Genomic DNA, 24,550 nt, shown 5'->3' on the forward strand with positions numbered 1-24,550 from the left:
AAGGGCTCAGCATGATAGGATAAAGCATCAGATGCTTCTAAAGTTTCATGGCTGCATCTCTATGATATGACCCTGAGTGTGGAGCACAAGCGAGCTGCCCATGGCCAGAAAGGAGTCAGACATTCTCAGAGGCTGAGAGAAGATTTATGGAGTATCTTCAATGTGTGTTGTGGTCGTCCCCCTGCAATTGTGCGACTATTTGGGCCTCAACTGCATCTCCATGACAGGAGCGTTCTCACAGAGGGTATTTGCGCTGCCATAATCCAGACTGGAGCCAAATGTTCTCCAGTGTGATGTCGTCATCATCCTCCTCATATCTAGTAGCTATGAGGACCTCCTGAGCGCATCTGCCTTGTCAACCAATGCGAGGGCATCATCTGTCATCGTCACCTCTGAGGACCTCCTTGGTCTTGCCTCCGAGGACCTCCTCAGCCTCATCCCAAGTGGCAGCGTCCTCATCGGAGGAGATGTGCAGCTCCTCCATCTCCTCCAAAGCCAGCTCGTCTCCCCGTTGGAGCACCAAGTTGTAAAGGGCTCAGCAGACGATGATGATGCGTGATACCCTCTGCGGGCTGTATTGCAGGGCTTCACAAGACCGGCCCAGGCACTGGAACCTCACCTTCAGCATCCTGATAGTCTGCTCCACCAAGTTGCAAGCTGCAGCATGAGCCTCATTAAACTGTTGCTCTGCTGCATTCTGAGGCCGCTGCATGGGTGTCATCAGCCACGGCCTCTGCAGGTAGGCCTTGTCCCCGAGGAGCCATCCATGCAGCTTATGTTGATCCTGGACGACTCCAGGGATCTGTGACCGACTGAGGATGTAGGCATCGTGCACACTCTGGAAACTGTGTGCACACTCTGGAAACTGTGCGCACACCTGCAGGATACGTTTCTGGTAGTCTCACACAAGCTGCACATTCAGCGAGTGGAACCCCTTGCAGTTAATGAAGTTCACCATATGTTGCAATGGAGATCTGAGCACCACATGAGAGCAGTCAATCGCTCCCTGCACCTGTGGGGAAACCAGAGAACTGGGCGAATCCAGTTGCTCTTGCATGCTTGCTGTCCTGGCCCTGGGTGAAATGCACAAAGTTGTGTACCCTCGCAAAGTTGGCATCCGTGACCTCATGGATGCATTATGGGTGGAGGCTTGAGAGATCCCACAGAGTTCACCTGTGGAGCCCTGAAAGGAGCCACTGGTATCGAAATTGAGCGCAGCAGTCACTTTCACAGCTACTGGCAGTGGATGCCCTCCATGTACCCATGACATCAAATCCTGCAGTAACTGGCAGATGTGAGTGACCAGTTGCCTAGACATTCTTAGCCTTCGGCGACACTGGTTCTCAGTCATCTGCAGGAATGAAAGGCAGCGTCTATAGACCCTGAGTGTCGCTAGGCACCGGCCTGCGATGGCTCGCCGTGGCTCTTGGGCGGCTTGTGCAGGAGCCCCAGCTGCCCCTTCTCCAAGGTTGCTGCTCCTGCCTCTGCGCAGCCAGGTGCCTCAGTTGCTCTCTCATCCATTTTCTTTATGCTCTGTAGGTCATCAGACATATAGCTAGTTCACCAGGCTCCATGATCCTGATGTACTCCTCCTGCAGGATAAAAGAGAGAGACACGTGATTAGCATGAGTGTACTAAGAACCTGTCCTGGTTAAGTGTGACAGCCCCTTAATGCTTCCCAGAGTGTGCTGGCCACCACCTGGATGGCCAGAGATTAGTGCGCTGCATGCCCTGTTAGCTTGAACCATGGGGCAGACTGGTCCAAACCAGGATGCTGACATTGCAAGGGACTGTGAGCGCCTTCAGCAGTGACTGCTACATGGCCAGCTTTAGCGAGGAGATTGTACGACGTGTGCCGTCCCACTGCTCTGCAGTCCACTAAAGTGCTCATGAATTTTCAGCCTGTGCTGCGGAGTGGGGGAGGTGGGTGGCTGGCTGGGCGTGGGGAGCTCTGCAGAACTTGGTGGCGCTCTGTTGCCTCTGCGTTGAGTGGGCAGATAACTAGGAGCCCGACCCCAATCATCTCAATGTGGCTGCGCCTGAAGTGCCTCTGTTGCAGAGGAATGGTCACTTTCTACAGTTTTCCTGACTGCGTGGTCACTCCCCTTGTCCACCCTTACAGCCTCCCCCACCATCCCCCCCACCGCAAATGCTTGTGCGCTATATTCAACAGCAGGGCTGCCCTTCACCATCACCATCAGCACCCCCCATTCCCCAGCCACCAGTCGTCTCAATGACAAGGCTACTCTTGCCTCCCCACTCCCCTTCACCCTCAGAAGTGGTCTCCGAGGCAGGGGCAGCACTTAACCCCGACGACCCCCCGACGCCCCTGAAGCAGGAGTGCAAGAACCTGGCAGGGTGGCCTGATAATGATATACTGACGTATTACAATAAGGTTACCAGCAACCCATGGTGGGAAATGTGGCCCGCCATCTGCAGGCTGAGTGGAGAATCAGGACCTGCCTTCCTGCTGTCATGAAACTGATGGTGCCATATTGTCCACTCATGTCTGCCATCAGCGGGCAGGAAAAATGCTGCCCTTAATTATCCTCTGAAATGGGCTAGCAAGTTACTCAGTTCTATCAAAATTGACGTACAAAACTATAATAAGAATAAAAACAGATGGGCTACCTGACAGCAACCTAGACACTAGATATATCAAAGGCAAACCCAGCCCTGTCTACCCTGAAAAGTCCTCTTCTCTACCATTTGGGGACTTGTGTCAAAATTGGGAGAGCTGTCCCACAGGCCAGCCAAGCAACAGCCTAATGTAGTCAAACTCCAAAGAATCATACATTTCAGCCAACCCATCACTACCCCAGGATATGTCTTGTCCCACCAGTAGGACAGACCCACCAGAGGTTGTGACACAGTGTTATAGAGTCAGGAGGAGGTGGTCCTGGGAGCTCTCGACATTGACTCTGGACCTCAAGAAGCCTCTTGGCGTTAGGCCAAATGGGGACAAGGAAACCTCTTGCTGATTATCAACTCATCTGATGAATCAGTTCTCCATGTTGAACATCACTTGGAAGAAGCAAGGACATGGGACGTATTCAGGGTGGGGGACTTCAATGTCCATCACCAAGAATGGCTTGGTTGCACCACTACTGACCAAACTCACATAGTTCTGCAGGCCATAGTTTCCAGACTGGGCCTGTAGCAGGTACTGAGAGAACTAATCCGAGGGCAAAACCATTTAATTTCATTCTTGCCAACCTGATTGTTGCCGATGTATCTGTCAGTGACAATATTGGCAGGAGTGATCTCCGTAAAGCCCTCACAGTGAGGACATCCTCCATCATGTTGTGTGGCTACCACCGTGCTAAATGGAACGGATTCAGGACAGATCTAGCAGCTGAAAACGGGGTATCCATGAGGTACTGTGTGCCATCAGTAGCAACAGAATTGTATTGCACCACAATCTGTAACCTAACTTCATGGCCTGTCATACCTCTTTCCATTACCGTTGAGCTAGGGGTCAATGTAGAAGAGCATACAAAGTTTTCCTATATATAAAAAAAAAAGTGCCAACCTGGTGAAATTACAACAGAATGCATGCTAAACAGCAGAAGTGGCATGCTGTCGACAAAGCTAAGCAATTCCACAGCCAACAGATCAGATTAAAGCTATGCGATCTGACCCCAACCAGTCCTGAATGGTGGCCAACAATTAAACAACTAACTGGAGGAGGAATCTCCGTGAACATCCCCAATCTCAATGATAGCAGTGCCTTGCACATGAGTGCAAAGGACAAGACATAAGTGTTTGCAACCATCTTCAGCCAGAAGTACTGAGTGGATGATCCACCTGTGCTTCCTCTTGAGGTGCCTGCAATCATAGATGCCAGTCTTCAGTCAATTTGATTCAGTCCATGTGATATCAAGAAACAACTGCGTGCATTGGATACAGCAAAGGCCATAACCCCAATGACATTCTGGCTGCAGTGCTGAAGACTTGTGCCTCTAGTCAAGCTGTTGGCATACAGATAAATTGCTGGCACCTAACTGATAAAGTGGAAAAGTGCCCAGTTATGTCCTGTCCATAAAAAGCAGGACAGATTCAATCAGGTCAATTAGTGCCACATCAGTTTGTTGTCAGTCATCCGCAAATTGATGGAAAATGTCGTTAATGGTGTTACCTAGCAGCATTTAATAACCTGCTCACCGATGCTCAGCTTGAGTTCTGCCAAGAATGCTCAGCTCCAGACCTCATTGCAGCTTTGGCCTAAACATGGACAGTGGATGCCAGATGTGAGGTGAGAGTTACTGCCCTTAACATGAGAGCAACGTAAATATAGCATCAAGAAGCTCTGGTAAAGTGGAAGTCAATGGAAATCATTGGGAAAATTTGCCATTTGTCGGAGTCATACCTAGCACACAGGAGAATAGTTGTGGTTATTGGAGGACAATCATTTCGGGTCCTGCACATCACAACAGGAGTTCCTCAGGACAGCGTCCTAGGCCCAACCAGCTTCAGCTGTTTCAACAATGACCTTCCCTCCATCATAAGGTCAGAAGTGGGGATGTTCGCTGATAATGCACAGTGTTCAGCACCACTCTCAATTCCTCAGATGAAAAAGCCATCATGCCTGCATGCATTAAGAGCTGGACAGTATTCAAGCTTGGGCTGATAAGTGGCAAATAATATTCTCACCACACAAGTGCCAGAGAATGATCATTTCCAACAGGAAGTGTGTCTAAATATCTCCCTTTGACATTCAGCAGCTTTACCATTGCCAAATCTCCACCATCGCCATTGACTAGAAACCTAACTATGCCAGCCATATAAACACGAAGACTACAAGAGCAGGCCAGAGGCTGGGTATTCTGTGGCAAGTGTTTCACCTGATTACTCAAAGTCTTTCCAACATCTACAAATCACAAGTCAGGAGTGTGATGGAACATTTTACTTGCCACTCAAGAAGCTCAGCGCCAGCCAGGACAAAGCAGGCTGCCTGATTGGCAACCCATCTATCACCTTGACCATTCATTGCCTCCACCATCCATGAACCTTGGCTGCATTGTGCACCATCTATAAGATGCACAGTAGCATCTTGCCAAGGTTGCTTTTACAGCACCCCCCAAACTTGCAACATTTACTGCCTGAAAAGACGAGGACAGCAGGCATATGGGAACATCACCACCTGCAAGTTCACCTCCAAGTCACACACCCTGACATGGAAGTATATTGCCATTTTTCCATTGGCACTGGATCAAAATGCTGGCACTCCCAACTTAACAGCGCTGTGGGTGTACCTACACCTCAAGAACTGTGGTTCAAAAAGGTGGCTTAAAAACGCTTTCTCAAGGGCAGTTAGGGGTGAGCAATAAATGCGGGCCTTGCCAGTAATGCTCACGTCCCATGTTATGAATAAACGAATGAGTACCATGTGCAGCTTTGAATGTTTTGTTATAGAAGTACATTAAAGTTGTTGGTAACATGCAGTGCATATTCATGGGTCAGAAACTATTTAGAGAAGTAACTTGGGGCATTTTTAAGTTTCCATGGGAGCCAAAAAGGTGGAACACATTTAATAGAACATTGTTTTAAATTTATGAAGGGCCTTGAAAGAATGACTAGCGCAATGCATCCTCCTTCATGCAAAGTCAGTGACAAGGGCAATCAATTTTAAATCTTCACTAGGCAAGGAGAAATTTTAATTTTGCAGAGAATTGTGAATACATTTAATTCTTTGTCACACAATAGTTGAGTCAGAAGTTGTTGCATCTTTCAGGTTGACCTACATTGGACACAGAGAAAGGTAGCTGACTTTGGTGAGAGATCATGGATAAGTTTTGGATCATTCAGTCAATAAGCTGTCACAGACATAATGCGTTGAATGGTCTCCTTTTGCACTGTAAACATCATGTAATACCAAGGGTACTCCTTGCTCTGCTTCAGATAGAACCTCAGAATACTCAACATTCCCTTGAACCATAGGAACAGGCAGAGTCTTGAATTACAGTCTCATCTGAAGGGCAAGAAGGGACAGTTTGCATAAGGGGAACAGGGTCTGATGGATACATCCTTCTATTAGCTTCTATTGATACAGCCTACTTTTCATACATAGACAGCAGCATCCTGTGGACAACACTGGCTTCTTCTCATTCATGACCTTCAGTTGGCTGACGCCTTTGGCTTTCACAGCTTATAAAAAAGGGGAGCTCCTTCTAGAAGACGTTTGGCCCCTGTCGAAATATGAATCTTCTGAAGTCAATAGTAGAAGGTATGGTTATGATATCCTAAAGCTCACTGATATTCCGTCTATCTTTAATTCCTGCCGCACTACGTTTTTTTAATATGTTCATGTGTGGTCCTTTGTAGATATGAATCTTAATGTGGCAGAAAACTTAATCTACAAGTAGATATTTTTATTATGATTCTTGTAGAACTGAACTGACCTCTGAACATTTTTGTATTGCACTACTTGAATCGAGATGTGTTTAAACAATACTGTTGCAAGACATATCCCTTTGGGATAGTTATTTGGCATTGCCTTTCTTTTCACTTTTTATATTGCGGTATCACAAACAAAATTTGTTAACCTTTCCTGCTCCCCAAAATTGGACAATTCATGGGTTGCAGAAATTATCTGGCTCGTTGCATAGGAAAAAAGTGAGGCTTGCATGTGAACTAGGAGGTTTGACCTGTGCAGTAAACTTGATTGTATGACGTCTGGTGGCAAAATACTTTCATTTAGCAACTTTTTTTTATCCTAACATAAAATGCATTTATTCTTAGTACTACACAATGAACAAAATAAAGCAAAGAATTCCCAAATTACAAGTTGATGAATTACTTGAATAGGATAGCTGTTATACTTTGCAGTGAGATATTAGATTATTCACTACAGATGTGTTATATGTACAGTTTGCTCTTTTACATTACACAGGATTTGAACATGTCATTTAGGCTGACACTTTTGTGTAGTGCTGACAGGTTGCTGTGTTGTTAATGGTGCCATTTTTCAGATGAGATGTGAAGCTCTGCTTCAGCTGGTTATAAAAGATCAAACTTTTCTTTTTGAAGAAATACAGGGAGTTCACCCAGGATCCTGAACAACATTGATCCATCAACTAAGATCACCTCCTTAAGTTGCATCTTATTTGCTATTTGTGGAACCTTCTTGTCTACTTACCACCCATGAGGCATTTTGCAAAATCCTCAAGATTTTGTTTTGGCCAGCTCCTGTTTCTCCTATAGTGTACATTGCTCAAATATTCACCAAGTCTGTTTGTATAATTGCTCATACAGTTTCATCTTACATGTTATAATGCTGTTTTTGTAAATACTATTTCTCGCATGCAGTACAAGATTAATCAGGAAAATTTATATAATTCAGTTTCTGTAGGGCAACACTAGTGAAGTGTTGACTTTATTAACAGCTCATTAAATCTTTTGTTTGTGTTGAGAGATGGAGTGAGTTTGCTGTGATATATGGTCTTAAGTTCTGAGATGGTAAGTAAAGTTACATCGTAGGACGTGAAGTGAGATAACTGAAAATTATGAAAGGGAGAGGATTAATATGACTCAGGTACAGATGTTTGGAACGACCAATCAGGCAATTGAACCAAGAACATAAAATAGAACTTCATTGTGACTCCAAAGGATTGAATGGTAAGGAAATCGAAATCAAAATCGAGAACATCTGTACTATATTGGTATTTTGCACATTGAGCTGAACTCCCCTTTGTGCTTTGGGGATAATTTTCAACTTCATGAGAGTGGATCACTTGCTCCATTTAGAAGCTGCCTGGTTTTCATTTCCACTGAAATCAATGGAATGCAAATCAGGTATCTTTTGTCAGGGGTGGGTGATCTGCCCTGCTGGTGTATGAACCAAACAGTGAGATGAAAATTACCCTGATATTCCTTTTCAAGTATTGTTCAACTGTTGCCCAGGTGATGCACTTTCAGTCAAGCTGTTTGTTATTTTTCTACAATATGCTGAGCTCTGTGCAATGAGAAACTGTGTGATTGGTTATATGCTGTATTTCAAAAGATCTGAGCCTTAAAGTGGAACTTTAGAAATGATCATGAATATTGGACTCCATTTGTGGGCGGTTGTCAACAACTTCAATTCAATAATACACTGCAAAAATATGCTGAGACAACTCTTTGATTTGTATAAATAATAAGGCTGAAGCTAATGTAAGCTTGGAGTAAAAGTCCTCAAAGTTAAGCTTTCATTTCAACATGAATAAACTGTTTTGGTGGGTTTATGTAAAAACATCAGAATATTTTAACACTAAAGCTTTTAGATTTTACTAGAAACTGAAATGTTGCAACCACACTTCATGCGTATTTCTTGTACTTCTTTTGTAACTGAAATATTTTCCTCTCGCTAGCTGGACAAGCATTTGTACCACTTAAAAAAAAGTGAATGCTGAGTGACTGAATAGCAGTTTTTTATTTATTGCTCAAATACTCAACTTCTGCATATATTGCCTTTCTGCAGGTTAGAACGACTGTGGCAAACAGAATTGAAAGAATGTGGCCGGGACAATGCCTCACTAAACACAGTGATTTGGAGATTCTGCCAAACACGGCTGGTCATCTCTATGATCTGCTTGATGGTTACAATGGTGGCTGGCTTCTGTGGACCAGTAAGTTACCTTGGCACTTTTAAAATTTTATTAGCTTTGCACATGTGCATTTTTTTGGGTAAGGAAGAGAGTGGAGAGCACTTTTTCTAGTGGTGGTATGGGTCTCAATATGACTGCTCTCTCCTTTTCCTTATCACACCTTGCTTCAAAATAATTACCACTGCACTATATTAAGTTGTTAATTGTACATCAACCAGTTTCAAAGAGGGAGGTTGTTGGAGATGGATAGAAGGCGTGAAGGTAAAACTACTACTATCTGGAATCATTTTTATTAAGTCAACTATACGATTTGCCGTGCATCTTTGCACGTCAATTGTAAATCTAATAACAAGGTATTGCTGGAACTGCTAAGTCATTTGATGTTTTATACAGATACTGAATTTACCTCACGTGAAAGGAGAAAGACAGGTAACCACATTTGAATTGGACTGGAAAGTGTAAGAATGATGTTGATCTAGTTTCTTAAATTGATAAATGTCTTGTTTCTTTAGGCAGGAAATTTGCTTTTGGAGTATTTGAGTAAATTTTTACTTCAGCATCAGTCAGGTACATCAGTAAACCTCAAAGTGCATCAGATTTTTAACTTGGGTTCATTTAAGACTCAATCTGTAATCATTTTTAATGCAGTATATGGAAAATTTGTCTGGTGCAAGGCAAGTAAATACTGCAGGAAAGAAAATGAACAGCTTTGTTTATTTGAATTAATGGGACATGACTTAAGGGAAAGCAAAATGTATATATCCAGTATGCATATTTTGCCTGACATGCTAATAAGCTATGTGAATGTATGAATTTTGGGAATTTGTGTGTGTGTAACATCATTTGAACTGCATCTTCTAACCATGTTGTTTTTGCTCTGGAAGGACATCTTTAAAGTTCTGTGGAAAAGGAATCTCCTCCTGCAGAAAGCTGCTCTCTCCAGAAATATGTAGTACAGTATGTATGAATTTTACTGGGATGGGGAAGGTGGAGGCTGGGAAATAAAACAAGAGGATCTGGCAATATTGGGAGTAATTGGCTGAGTTTTGGGGTTTGGAGAGTTGAACTGGGTTGAATTTCTGGTTAAGCAACTAGTTGTGGGAAAAGGGACAATAAGTAGAAGAGACTTCAGGGTAGTTTTTGTAGGGGGTGAGGAGGGGAGCAGTGCCAGTGATGTTGAATTAAAGGCAAGCTTTAGGGTAGTGCCTGAGTTTGATATATTACTGTGGGATGTAACATGGTTATAAGTGAAAAGTATAGTTACTGTTAGAGGGCTGGCAATTATTTTTGCGGGGCGAACAATGTCATATTTTTAAAAACTTGGCAGGACTTTATTAGAACTGCTGAACTGTTTGTTTTCAAGATCTGCTCTGTGTGCAATCTATACCCTCTGATTTGGGAATCTCATTTGAAATATAGTTTAATCTATTACTGAAAACAAATAGGAGCCTAATAAGTAACTGTAATGTAGACCTAAGGAGAAGGGAGTGGGGTGTGTGGAGGGAAGCTTGAAAAGCTCATTCACACGATTTCTGTCCACTGAGCAAACTTTTTAAAATTGAAATTGTAAGATATTGTTGATTGTGGTGTTTGAAACTGAATCTAGTTTCCTATTTAAATAAGAGCAGCTTATTTTAGAAATTACACTGTTAATCAGGCTACTTTTTTACAAAAAAAACCTATTTAGATATTTTGCAGTAGCTTAATTTAGGCAGTCAAAAAATTAACTGAAACCAGAAGAGAAGAAGCTAGCCTGCCATTATAAATTGCCCTGGAGATACCCTTCTGTCATTAGCATTTGGATCTATTTAAAGATTTTTGCCTTTTTGCAAGTCAGGTACAGAAGAAATTTATTTAAAACAATATGTCTCTTTCTTTTGGCTCTGGTAATTAAAAATGGTCTCGAATTGCGCAAACCTCCATTTGTAGATTGGGAAAAGTTTTCTCTGACGTTAAATAGTAAACGTTAAATGAAGTACTTAGTCACTAGCGTTTTGCCCAACAATATAACAAGCAAATTTGATGAATTCTAATTTCTAATGATGTTTGACAGGTGTGAATCTTGTCAATTGCAGGTTGACCAAATTAGTTGGTACTTGTGCTTACAGCATATTTTTTGCAGTGACAACCAAAGAACAACATTTATTTTTGTATCAGGTTTGCTTTGCCTTCTATTTAAAGTACATATAGGGGGAGATATTGAGTGGAAGCTCAATGTTAACCCAGAAGTAAAGGACTATGCTATAAAGGAGTGAGTGGCATGCTGTTGTACATCTTCTTGTAACTGAATGGATCTATGACTATTTGGAGATGCCTCAGAGCACTTTACTTCCCTTTTCAATTTGGAATTGGTGTAGGCACTGAGGGAAACAGCTTTACCAGAAGTGGATGGTGCATTTTTAATACTTAACTGGCTTGTATATGTTGACAGCTTATAAAAAGCTGCAGTCAAGGGTGCAGCTGACTTTCAAGTTTCATTTGTTGCTACTTTTTTTTAATAGTGATACATGGAGTTCTGCATATATCATCTAGGTTTATTTAAGGAAGCTAATTTAATTGGTGGTTCTGAACTATTCTTACAATTGCTTTGAATTCTGTTAGGGCAGTTTGAACATTCTGAAAGACTGTCTGCTCTCAACAGTCAATTTGAATTGAAGTATTGGGAAGAGAGAGAAACAGTGCTGTTTTGAGTGTCATTTTATATTGGTCTGTATGATCTCTCCCACAACTTTCTAACGCTTTAAATTGAAATAACAAACATACAAGTCTTTCTGAAATATGAGAAGAGCTTTTGTGCATTTCCCTATAGAGTTCATTATGTTGTTAAGACTATTATGGGACATGTGAACAGAACTATTGACATTCAGCACTGCCTATTAACACTTTTGTATTTATTTTACTCTATTATTTTCAGATGAAGAGTTACCTAAACTAGATTTAACATTAGAAATTTAATGATGGGTCTTTGACCATTTTACTGAAGCAATAAAATCCACTACAAATCAGTTGAAGCGAGCTGAGTTGAACGAAGCGAGCTGAGTTGAAATATCAGGAAACGGCTGTTTATTGAGCCAATTGTTGGAGAGAAATGGTGCACTTTTAAATGTCTTTCAATGCAAAGAACGATGTATGAATCCTGCTTATGCATTCGTTTAATCTGTTTAGTTATGTGAAAAAACTGTTTTCAGAGCTGTGAAAATTCTAAGCTTCTATATAAGACTTCAAGTCTGTATAAACTGTTGAAAGTATTGTGGAAAATATTTGTTAAAACTCTGGTGGAGCACAGCTTTGTAGTATATGACAGAAGTAAGAGGAGCCTATTTGGTTGTTAGCCTCTATCACATGGAATACATTCTCATAGTAGAAAGACATTTTTGCTGACTTCGATATTGTTGAGCTTTTTTTCTTATCTCACACTCCTACAAAACCTATGCTGAATAAGATACTTCGTAAAATCCACCTCTTTGACCAAGCTTTTGGTCACCGGCCCTTTTGTGGATCATTGTCAAAAAATGCTTCAAAGACTCTTGTTTTGCTACATTAATGGCACTATGTAAATGCAAGTTATTGCCGTGCACCATGACCCAGAGCTTAATCAGAGCTGAAGTTAGCTTTAGAGTATAAATCCATAGACACAAAATTAAATCTGTTGCTAACGTTTGAATATCTTGCTAATAAGGGAGTTTTTTTGCAGCTAATTTTTTGTTGTTGGTTGAAATGCAGTTATCTGCTGAACCACGTTTTTTAAAAATTCATTCACACACTGTCCACATCACTGGCAAAGCCAGCATTCACTGACCAATTCTGATTGCTTTTGAGAAGGCGATAGTGAGCTGCCTTCTTGCCAATTGAGTGGTTTGCTAGGGCATTTCAGAGGGCAGTAAAGAATCATTGCTATGGGTCTGGAGTAACCTGGAAAGGCTTGTATGTAAGGACAACAGATTTCCTACCCCCCCCCCCCCCCCCGCAAAAAAAATTAGTGAACCAGATGGGATTTTACAATAACCTGGTAGTTACATGGTCACCATTATTGATTTTAAAATTCCAAATTTGGTTAATTACTTGAATCTGAATTCCTCAGCTGTCATGGTTTTGAACTCGTGTCCCTGGATAAGTAATACAGATGTCCAATTACATAAGCACTATGCTACCATTGCCAGTTTTTGCTGAAGTTCAGCAGTAATGATTCAAAGATCACTTTTTGCCTTTAAATTTTGTATCTATTAGTTACAGGGGAAAAGTTTTTAATGTTTGTCCTTTGTCCTTCAAAGGATACAACTGATTTTCCTGGCTGGTTTCTATTCTGGCATTGGAGAAATTTGCCTTTGTGGGGAAAAGTTCTGTAATTTCTGAACCATCACAGTTGACCATTTGGGCAATTCAGATTTTTTTCTTACAAAGCTGTAAACATATGACTGTTCCGTTGGATACAGCAATCTGGTTGCAAAATTGGAGTACAAGAATAAGGAAGCCTTGCTGCAATTGTGAAGGGCTTTGGTGAGACCACACCAGGAGTCCCGTGTACAGCTTAGGTCTCCATAGCTAAGGATAGACATACTTTCCAAGGAGGTGGTACAGCGGAAATTGACTAGTTGAGGAGAAATGTGTTCAGTCAAAGGGTTGTGGATCTTCGGAACTCTCCACCCCAGAGGGTTGAGGATGCCCCGTCACTGAATATATTCAGGGCTGAGATAGGCAGATTTTTAGTCTTGCAGGGAATGAAGTGATTTGGAAAGTGGAGTTGAGGATGAAGATAAGCCATGATCATATTGAATGGTGAGCAGTGTGGTGTACTCCTGCACCTATTTTTTTTATGTTCTTATGTACTCTTTCCTTGACTGGAAATTTGTAGTTTTTAACCTACGGGGTCCTTACTTGATACTTTGTGTAATTTGTTGAGTTTTAGTGTTTGGCTTTTCCTGTTGCAACTAATATTTCCCTGTGAATCAGTATTTGCTTTGTTTCGCGTGTAGGATGGGAAACTCATGGGAGATGGAGGAAAGCCTGTTGATCATCTTGTGTTTTTTGAATAATTCTTGTCAAGTCTGTCCCCTCCTGGTGGTTAGAAGAAGTTACTTAGAATTGTGAAATCCTATTTAAAAACAATCTTTTTGGAATACCTTTGGATCTTAATACTATTTTTGTCAATGGACAGTTTAGAATTATTGACCATACATAAGGGGTTAAGAGGGGAGAGGATTTGAAAAAAATCAGTGCATTTTCAGCTGCTCAGGATTCTCTATAATTATAATTTATTTACAAATCAGGAGTCTCTGTAGTGAAATGCACAACAGAAGCTATTCTTAGCATTCACAGGATTGCCATTTAAAGGTGCTTTTGGATGAAATGAGAAGTCATACGGAAATGGTCACCATGCTCTAAGGTAAGGTAGTGATTACAAATAATGTGTTGAGTGCCATTTAAAGTCACCCAGTCAACTTTTTAATTTTGCCAAGTTATGTTGTATCAGCAATTCCTTCCAGGTTTTAGTACTTCAGTGGAAGAAAATCTTTGTGGAAGAAGAGAAACTTGACAAATATGTCTAATTCTAAACTACAAACTTATTTCTGTCAGTCACAGTTTTTAAGGGGAATAATGTAAGTGGTAGAGTAACCCTCCTGGGAAAAAAAAAGTGACTGTCCTGAACTTTATTTGGAAATGATCCAATGCATGCTGCGTGCAAATGCTTTTATTAGTATTTTGTCTTTTTTTAAATGTTGAATTGTTAACACTTTTTTTATATGGCAAGCATCACATTTCTCAATTTAGGATCAGGCTTGTATGGTGCCTGTAAGCAAGAATGATAAGCTAGTTCTACTTAAGGCTTGAGATGAAGAATCTTCTGAGAAAGTGCAGCTATTGTCTTCCTCTACAAAGTTTTGTTGTACAGTCTGAGCACTGTTCGGCTGCCTACACATATGGAGATTTGTTCTTTCTGTGTCTTCACTAATTTGTTATTTACAGTTGCTGAGGAGTAATATCTAAATTATTACAAATTTAATTTTGTACATTCAGCCGGAATTTACACTTTCAGACTGGAGAGTTGGCAAGAACAGCCATTTTGAATTTGACTTGGTGTGCAATACAGGAAATGGACAGTTGTTTTCATATGGTGAATCGCCGCTGAAAAGAATAACATGATCCAATTAGCTACAGAGTGAAAATGAGATGAGTGATTCAGCATTACAGCAACTTTCTAACTAGGGCTTGATCCTCTTGTGGGATTAAATGTGAAAGAATTGCTGGGACTGCAGTTAATATTTAACTTGCAAACTGGCACTGTTTATGAAGCTAGTATATTTGATTTGTTAATGAGACTATGCTTGAACTGATGGACATCAAAAGAATTTCTGTGATTTCTCCAGAGCTGTTTTCATGCCTTTCTGGATCTTTACAAAGAAAGTTGATTTTAAATTATCCTGAATCAGTGCTCAGAATTCTGATGTTTGGATAATTGTGTGTGTATACTTGCTGACTTTCTGTACACTGCAGCTTTTTAAAATGAGCCTTTGTATAAATCAGACAAATGTTTAACCACCTCAAATTTCTGTCGCAGGCCTGATGAAAAAGGAATGGATTATTGTTTAAGTTAATGAAATGTTCATATTTAAAAATATCTATTTTGGTTATAAATATCAATTTGATGTATTTTATTTGTATATGCAAAAATATATTTTGAAGGAAAATGAACTATTAATGTACAAATTAATTTGAGTCATTGATGCAAGTTAGTAACGAGGGCTGAAGGCACATTTCTTCTTGCATGAAGAGGGGTAATTTCCCTAGTGAGCAGGTTAACGGGGGGTGTGGTGTATAGGACTGCAGTGTAGCATTCATGCTGTGCCTACATTTAAATATGCTAGCAAGAGTAACATTAGTAGGTAAAAAGGGACAGTTACTGATGTAGCCACTACTGTTCCAGACATAGAAATTACCTGCTAAAATACTGTTAACTGGGTGAACCAGTCAAAACCAGAACTAGGCTTCAGGTTTTAATTTTTCGTAACGTTTTTGAGGTAGCAGTCATTGTATAGCCAGTTAATGGTAGTGAGTTGGGGTAAAAAAAGGAACTATAATGACTGTTAGAGAATATGCTAGTATTGTTATTATTAGTAATAAAGTACAGTCGTCAGGCAAATCCTCATGCCAATGAATGGAACCACAGGTGAATTTAGAGTGATTGCATCAACAACTACAATCTCAAGCTTGCACGTTGCTGGTTCAGTAAATGATGCACATGATGAAAATGTGACTGCCTTCAGTTCTTGTTTGCAAAAACCCCGATATAGCAAAAGACTATGGGATCACTAACATTTGAGCAGCAAGGAACATTGTACAGTTCAGTTTCTCTCTCAAACCTTGAAATATCCAGGATTTGCAGATTAATTATAAAGAAAAGATGCCTGAGAAAAAAAAAGTTTAATTATAAAGGTTAAATTCAAACAAATTACGTTCCTTTTGACTTACTTCACTACTCCAAATGAGAACATTTTAATGCACAGCTGAAATATTGTCAAACTGTACTGCTCTTTTTAGAAATAACTGATCTGCTGCCATGTCTCTGCCCCCTTTTATTCCTCTTTCTATTCACACTTTATCTACCATGCACCCCCCCCCCCCCCCCCCTCCCCACCGGTGACTTCACTGGCAGTGGAAGCATTGAATGCATGTAGTACAAAAAGGGATTGTCAAACCCTAACAAGATGTAGAAATTGGAATAAGAAGAATATTTAAAACTATATAGGGTTTGAATGAATATTACATTTCATTTTATGTGCAGTGTGCAATCTTTACATATAATTGGCATTACATTTTCAAAAATGTGTTTTAGTCATTCAAAATGATCATGGGTCACCCACCATCTAATTCTTGGCACAATTCAGAAAATTCTGTTCCGATTAACTGTTTCTTAGAATCTACATCTTGTAGTGAACTCTGTACTGAGTCTACTGATTTCTCCCTTCCAAAGAAAAATGACATACGTAGACACTGCTTTGTAAATGTAGATCATGAGTTAAGTAATGTGTTGTAGGTGCTCTGAGACTTCCACTCTTCTGCAAATCCTTTCTGTAAAAGGTGGTTGACTTGGCGATTTACTTTGTTAAAATAATTACACATCAGCCACGGCTGGGGATTTTATGTAGATTCATATACTATTGGCTGTAGTAATGCAGATAACATGTATTTTGTTATGACCATAATGTAGCAATTTGACTGTAACTAATGCATCCAATTTATGCATAGTCTTTTTGTATTTATATGTGGGCTTTTATTAAAGTTGTTTGTTATGTTATATTTTTTGAACTCAAATAAAATTGTCCCCCTCAATGTGAGTTGAATTCATGATGTGATAAAGTTGCCATTCTTGTGGTTGCCATTTCCTCCTTTAAGTTATATGTCTGCATATTCACACTATTGACATCGGTACAGTATATTTTTATGGGAGGTGAGTATTTTCAACAAGGTAACGCATTAACCAAGAAGTATACTAATGTAAATGTATCATCTGTTTTTCTCCTGTTCTAGTATGATTAAACTCCCACTGTTTACTTTCAGGAGTGTTTTTCAAACACTGCCACTTCATTCTTCAGTCAACTGTAGGTACACTGATAGATTGTCACAATGGAACATGGTAAAATAAGCAATGTAACATTCAATATATATAAATATATATATATATATTCTATCCGTTATAGTTTTCTTTAAATTGCAAACAATTACAATAACTTTTCACATTCATACCAACGTTTTCCTTTTCCAGGCTTTTCTTGTGAAGCGTATCCTGGACTATGCAGCATTGAGTGAGCCGAATATGCAGTATGGCTTGTTGTTAAGTCTTGGATTGTTTATGATAGAAGTAGTCCGTTCCTGGTCATTGGCAATGACCTGGGCATTGAACTACCGCACCGCTGCCAGGCTTCGAGGAGCTGTCCTTACCATGGCATTTGACAAGATTCTGAAACTTAAGAACATAAAGGAGAAATCTCTGGGTGAGGTATGTTCACACTGCAGATTTTGTTAGAACAGTTATGCGTTAGTTGGTTTGATAGAACCAGAGTCATATAGATTAACACACAGACCTGAAGTATTGAATTTTAGGTTGTTGCAGGCCAAAATCAGTCTTATCTCCAATTATTACAAGGACAGAGGGCTGCAATAATTTTGAGAGTCAGAGTGAATGAATGTTAGAGCAGGAGCAGAAAAATCTCAGGTAGCAAACTCTGACTCAAAAGTGAATAAGAATTATGGTGTAGGGGCAAAATGGGATGTGGCCAGTGATGAAAGAAAGCAAGGCCGAAGCTGGATATGGGAGTGGGTGGCATATAGTTGAGGTTTGGCGGTCAGGATGTAGTCTCCCCAAGTATTGAAGTGTGAAAAGATTTATTTTTCAACTGACCAGGAATGTATAAAATTTCAAGGAAAGGTAAGTACAGAATTGCAGTAAAAAGAAAATGGTGCATGGAGCTTGGAGACATGCACTACAGCAGCACAAGTGGAAGCAGGCCTACAGCTACAGTATGACAGGCAGATTAACTTTGCAGTGTTTGTAGCTTTTCTTAATCAAAATTTCTGTATAATTATTTAGGATGTAAATATTGTCATAAAAAACATTGCTCAAAATGCATGACAGTAGAAACCAAGGCTTCTGGACAAAAAGTGCACACAATTGCAAGTCATTAATATAATTTTAAAATGTATATTGGAACTGCTGCATCTCTGGATGTTAAATGCAAATATGTGTTACACTAAAAGTGTATATAAAAATAATCTTGAATTGATTGAATAATTTTCCAGAACTGGTGCTGACCTGAACATGATGCAACAAATGCACTCTGGGGCCTTTAAAGGACATACCAAGTTGCACAAGTTACAATTTGGAAGAAAAATAACACATTATTCATTGCAATATAATGCTCTTATTCTTCTAAAACATGGGTAAAAGCAAATGAGCAAAGACAGTAGTGAGGTAGATATTGAATGTCTATATGAGTATGGCACTTTTAAAAAAATTAACAGCAAAAATATATTTTGTTAATGTCAGGAATCAAGTGTCTCATCTGTCGAACCATTCTAGTCTTTCGATTTTCTTCCTGCCCACAGCTTATCAACATCTGTTCAGGCGATGGACAGCGACTGTTTGAAGCTGCTGCAGTAGGAAGTTTGTTAGCAGGAGGGCCTCTTGTAGCAGTTCTGGGAATGATTTATAACGCTACATTGCTTGGTCCCACTGCCTTCCTTGGTTCTGCGGTCTTCATACTCTTCTATCCAGCTATGGTGAGTTGTGACCTCTTCCTAAAACAAAATAGTTTAATTGAAGAATAGTTATAAATTGAATTATGGCACATTTTCTAGTTATAGGGAAAAAATTGGAAATAAAAGTAATAACCTCTGCTGCTGTAACTATGGTTTAAGCATCTATAAGTTTGGACATTTTTTACTTGAGGGTAATTCAGTATTTGAACACCTTTCTTGGAGGTTTCTGCTGTTCTTGTGGTGCCTGTATTCAACACCTTTCCTACTTTTTTTTTAAAAAAGGATTTATTTTTAATCATTTTGAGGAAGCCCCTTCTATCTTAAAACAGGCCTCAAGCCTTAAACAAGCTCTAACTGCAGCAAGGATATATTTTGTGGTATATGGGTTTATTCTATCGACAGTGGATTCATCTCATTTAAGAGGATATTTCTCCTGGTATATTTTTGTGTTCAGTATATAGAAGGCGTGAGAATTAAGAAAGAATAAGAATCTAGATGAATCAAAAACAAATCATGTTTAACGTTCCAATCTTCCATTCCCTCTGTAATTCTTTGGGGTATACCCATATTCTTATTCTCCTCTCTACTTCACTGCTTACTCTGTGAACAGAAGGCTTTACTAAATCAAGAATAATGGCCGAGATTTTGTGGTCAATGGTGAAACAACAGTGTCCGTCACTGACTTTGAAGAAAGCTGCCCACAAAGATCTAGCGATCTCTCTAGGATGGATTTCACTTGTCCCAAAGTTAATTTGAATCTGGCACTAAGTCTAGGGGATCTCTGGTTGTTCAGCAACAGAAATGTTATCAAGCAGGCCAGGCAGTCAATCAAATTGAAGAATTCTGAGTAAACCAGGAAATAAAATGCACTAATTCTCCTTCATGTTTTATAAATTTACATTGAGCCAAATAAAAGATTTGGATGTACTCATTGGATTACATAAAAAATGAGTTTCCCAGCGTCAGCGAGATGCTTCAGCACTAGATATGATTTAGTGTACCATTGAAAATATTAAAGAGGCTTAACTTGTCAGGATTTTCTAACACTGATATGACAACCTAAAAGGGGAAGTTCTTGCCAGCTAAGTGATTTCAAAGAATGTTGCTTCATACAGCACAACCTGTGGAGAAGCATGGAATCACCTGACAGCAGCTTCTGGATTTCCACGTTTAACTGCATGTGCAGATACCAGAAGTTGCTGGCAATTTCAGCTGTGACAGCTTTGTTGTCATTACAGTGGCAAAGTATGAGTCAATAACTTGAGTAAGCTGTGATGGAAAAAAATGTAAGCTTTATTTGTAATATCTGTTGGAACCAATTTCTTGCAGCTATTGGAAGTCTGAAGACATGTCCTTCTATATTGAAACTTTATTTTGTTTTGTGAAAGATGTTTGTGTCCAGGTTGACTGTACACTTCAGAAGGAAGTGCGTTTCTGTGACTGATGAGCGCGTTCAAAGGATGAATGAAATAATCTCATGCATAAAATTTATTAAAATGTACGCCTGGGTGAAGGCATTTTCACAGAGCATTCTCAGTGAGTATAGCTTGTTAAAAAATTCAAAGTGTATTTTACCTGACTGATCCACCTTTTCTTAGCTCTTTTTCATAGACTTAATAATTAACACTTGCGGAAGGAGCATATGAACTATAAGAGCAAGAATAGGCCATTCAGTTCCTTGAGTCTCGTCCAACACTCCATTAGATTGTGACCGAATCACGTCAAATCTCCATTTACCAACTGTTGCTCCATATTAATTGCATGAGGCAAGTGTGAATTTGAACTTGCTACTTCCACCTCCTTTACAACTTAAAGTGCCGTTTCCCTTGAGCTTCAGCATAACTACTCCCACACCTAATTCTTATGAATAGGAGATATGTTGATGATGCCTGCCAGTTCTTCCTTCTGGTATAAGCCCAGTGTTTTGATTTAATCCTTACATGTACAGCACAGAACAGGCCATTCGGCCCAACTAGACTTTGCTGGTGTATATGCTTCACATGAGCCTACTCCCACCCTACCAACTAACTCTATCTGCAGAGCCTTCTATTCCATTCTCCATTGTAATTATCTAGCTTCCCCTTCTGCTATTCGCCACAACTACTCGTGTGGTGACAGGTTCCATATTCTAACCACTCTTTAGGTAAAAATAAGTTTATCATGAATTCCATAGAGAGATATTAGTGAGTATTTTATATCTTTGGCTCTAGTTCTGGTATTGCCTCTGCCTCAAGTGGAAACACATTCCCTATGTCTACCTTTCATAATTTTGAAGACCTCTATCAGGGTACCTCTCAGCCTTCTCTTTTTGAAGTTTAAAACTTTAACTGTTATTCCTTATTTGTTTAACCTATGCATATAAATGAATACAGGCAGTTATTCAAATGAGAAAAATTAATGTTCCTTTGAGCTTAGTGCCATATGTCATTAAATAGTTAACTTGAACTTTTGTGTTAATATATCTTGTGCATGATACCCCTCATCATAGTAACTACCTTTTGAAATGCTTTCCACAAATTGCATAACATGCTTTTCTTCATGTATTGTGTGTTAACAGAACCATGAAATTAGAGATAATTGCAGAATTAACAAAGGGCTTGTGTTTTCACGAAGAGATAGATTAGATAGAGAGAAACTGCTCCCTTAGGTGGTAGGGTTGAGAACCAGAGGATCCTAATAAAAGCGAATGGCAAAAGAACCAATGGCGACGTGAGGAAACATTTTTTTTTTAACACAGCAAATAGTTAGGATCTGGAATGCACTGCCTGAGAGCATGGTGAAAGCAGATTCAGTCATCGTGCTTGTGTGTCAGCCATGGCTGAGTTGGTAGCACTCTCACTTCTGAGTCACTCCCCACTCCAGGGCTTGAGCACATCTGCCTGCTCGGGTGGATGTAAAATGTCCCATGGCACTACTTCGAAGGGGAGAATGGGAAATATCCCTAAAGTCCTGGCCAATTTTTATCCCTCAATTAACATCACAAACAGACCATTTGGTCATTATTACATTTCTGTCTGTGGGAGTTTGCTGTCTGCCAATTGGCCCTCGCTTTCCTACATTGCAACAGTGATTACACTCCAAAAGTTCTTTATTTGTTGTAAGGCCCTTTGAGATATCCAGTGGTTATGAAAAATTATATAGAAGTGCAGTTCTGCCCCTTTTTTTTCTCTTTTCAAAAGAGAATTGGATAAGCACGTAAATAGAGAAAATTTGCAGGGCTAAGGGGAAGGGGCTGTGGGGAGTGGAAGTGGCTGATTTGCTCTTGCATGGACACAACGGGTCAGATAACTGCCTCCTGAACTGTAACCATTGTATGATTCTATTCTAAGTCTTAGTAGTTCGGTGGTTGACTAACTTTTGCATTTAAATATGTTTGGTTTTGCTGACTACTTTCAACTTTTATTTATTTGCTAGAAATCCGATGGAAAGAACGCCAAATCTTGGAGTACGCTGGATATTTTCAAAGCATCTCAGTGGGTGTTGCTCCAGTTGTTGTGGTTATAGCCAGTGTGGTAACTTTTTCTGTCCACATGCTCTTGGGATATGATCTCACAGCTGCAGAGGTTAGTCTGCATGATGAAAATTAAAAATGTTTGAAGAGTAGCTCTGTTGGCTTTTCTGATGGGTTGTGAATAAATATATGTCAGATATTTGGCGGGGATATGGAAATAGCGAGTAAAAACAAAACATTGCAAATTTATAAATAAAAACAATAATGGAAATAAAAATATAGGACTGCCATGTTCTGAAAAGAGGATAGCTTAATGTTTTGTGTAGCGATTCTTTGTCAGATCTAATCAAATACATATATTTTGAGGAGATTTTAGAAGAGGAGTTGGGGACAAGGAGCTAATAAAGAGCGTCCTGGAGTGCAGTGCTGTGTTGATGTGGTAGGAATATTGCATATTTTGCATGTCAGATTTATTATTGAATACCCTATACATAGCCAAAGTAATTTTATAAGTAGATGGTAGAATTTAAATTTGGTTAAGATAGAGACAGTCCGACGCAAATGTTTGTGTATTTCTGGTTTCAGTATTTAAACATCTGTTCATCTAATTTATGTACTTCAAAGTTTCAGTCTTTTGGTATCTTGTGTTATTTTTCCAGGCTTTCACCGTGGTGACAGTTTTCAATGCTATGACGTTTTCTCTTAAAGTCACTCCTTTCTCTGTGAAATCACTCTCTGAAGCATCTGTAGCTGTGGATAGATTCAAGGTGAGGTGTTTTTTTAAAAAAAAGTTTGCCTTTTGAAATCATTTAAATGGAAGTGTTGCTTTGAAAGTACCCTTTATGTTATCCAAATTTTGGTCTTCTAATAACTGGCCCTATAGGACAGGACACCAGTAATTATTTTGCTATTTAAATACGAAAGCTGAAATCAATAAAAACTGAGTGTTAGTTGAAGTAACTGTCAATAAGGCAGAGTCAATTTAGAATATAAACATTACAACCCTTACAGCAAATAGTTTGTAAATAATTACCCTCTTTATTCAACATTATAATTTGGAGATACACTTCAGAATTGAACCTTCCTTGCATGTAATGTGGTTCATTACTGTAAATAGTCTTCCATGGCATTGTTACTTAAAATGGCACTAGTAATGAATAGCTTTAATAGGAACATAGGACTGCAGAGAAGGCCACTAGGCCCTTTGGGCCTGCTCTGCCATTCGATAAGATCATGGCTGATCTGGTTGTGGTGTCAATTCCACTTTCCTGTCTGCCCTCCATAACCCTTGACTACTTTGTCAAAAATCTATCCAACTCAGCCTTGAATTAATTAAATGAATTCAGCCTCCTCTGCTTTCTGTGGAAGAGAATTCCACAGACTACCAACCCCCTGAGAGAAGACATTTCTCTTCATCTTGATCTTAAAAGGGAGACCTCTTGTTCTTAAACTGTGTCACCTAATTTCCCGATGACAGATATTAGGCTAAATGGCCCGTAATTTCCTGCTCTCCATGGGTTAGAGTCATACCTCGCACAAAAATGATGATTGTGGTTATCAGAGGTCAATCACCTCGATCCCGGGGCATCGCTGCATGAGTTCCTCAGGATAGTGTCCTACGCTCAACCATCTGCAGCTGCTTCATCAATAACCTTCCCTCCATCATAAGGTCAGAAATGAGGATGTTTGCAAATGATTGCGCAGCGTTCAGCATCATTTACTCAGATACTGAAGCAGTCCATGTCCATATGGGCAAGACCTTAACGTTCAGGCTTGGGCTGATAGGTGGCCGTAACATTCGTGCCACACAAGTGCCAAGCAATGGCTATCTCCAACAAGAAAGAAACTAACCATCTCCCTTTTGCCATTCAATGGTATTACCATCACTGAATCCCCCATTATCAGCATCCTGGGGGTTCCATTGACCATAACTGGACTGGACCAGCCATATAAATACTGTGGTTACAGCAGCAGGTCAGAGGTTGGAAATTCTGCAGTGTGTAACCCCCACCTCCTGACTCCCCAAAGCCTGTCCAGTGTCTACAAGGCACAAGTCAGGATTGTGATGGAATACTCCCCACTTGCCTGGATGAGTGTAGCTCCCACAACACTCAAAGTTTGACATCATCCAGGACAAAGCAGCCTGCCTGATTGGCACCCCATCCACCTTAAACATTCACTCCCTCCACGACTGATGCATAGTAGCAGCAGTGTGTACCATCTACAAGATGCACTGCAGCAGCCTGCCAAGGGTCCTTCG

General features: G+C 40.0%; 1 protein-coding gene across 1 annotated transcript in view; it reads left to right on the plus strand.

Moving 5' to 3' along the window:
• The window catches only part of LOC144693864 (ATP-binding cassette sub-family C member 5-like), a 137,552-nt gene that overhangs the window by 19,437 nt on the left and 93,565 nt on the right, over nucleotides 1-24,550 (plus strand). The window contains exons 4-10 of the mRNA XM_078563978.1: nucleotides 6,071-6,226; nucleotides 8,459-8,606; nucleotides 17,347-17,580; nucleotides 18,687-18,860; nucleotides 20,228-20,375; nucleotides 22,254-22,402; nucleotides 22,950-23,057. Of these exons, the coding sequence (XP_078420104.1) occupies nucleotides 6,071-6,226; nucleotides 8,459-8,606; nucleotides 17,347-17,580; nucleotides 18,687-18,860; nucleotides 20,228-20,375; nucleotides 22,254-22,402; nucleotides 22,950-23,057 (1,117 nt within the window). The remainder of the gene's footprint in view (nucleotides 1-6,070; nucleotides 6,227-8,458; nucleotides 8,607-17,346; nucleotides 17,581-18,686; nucleotides 18,861-20,227; nucleotides 20,376-22,253; nucleotides 22,403-22,949; nucleotides 23,058-24,550) is intronic.

This window comes from Cetorhinus maximus, chromosome 19, assembly GCF_964194155.1.
Source record: "Cetorhinus maximus chromosome 19, sCetMax3.hap1.1, whole genome shotgun sequence".
In the NCBI taxonomy this organism is placed as follows: domain Eukaryota; kingdom Metazoa; phylum Chordata; class Chondrichthyes; order Lamniformes; family Cetorhinidae; genus Cetorhinus; species Cetorhinus maximus.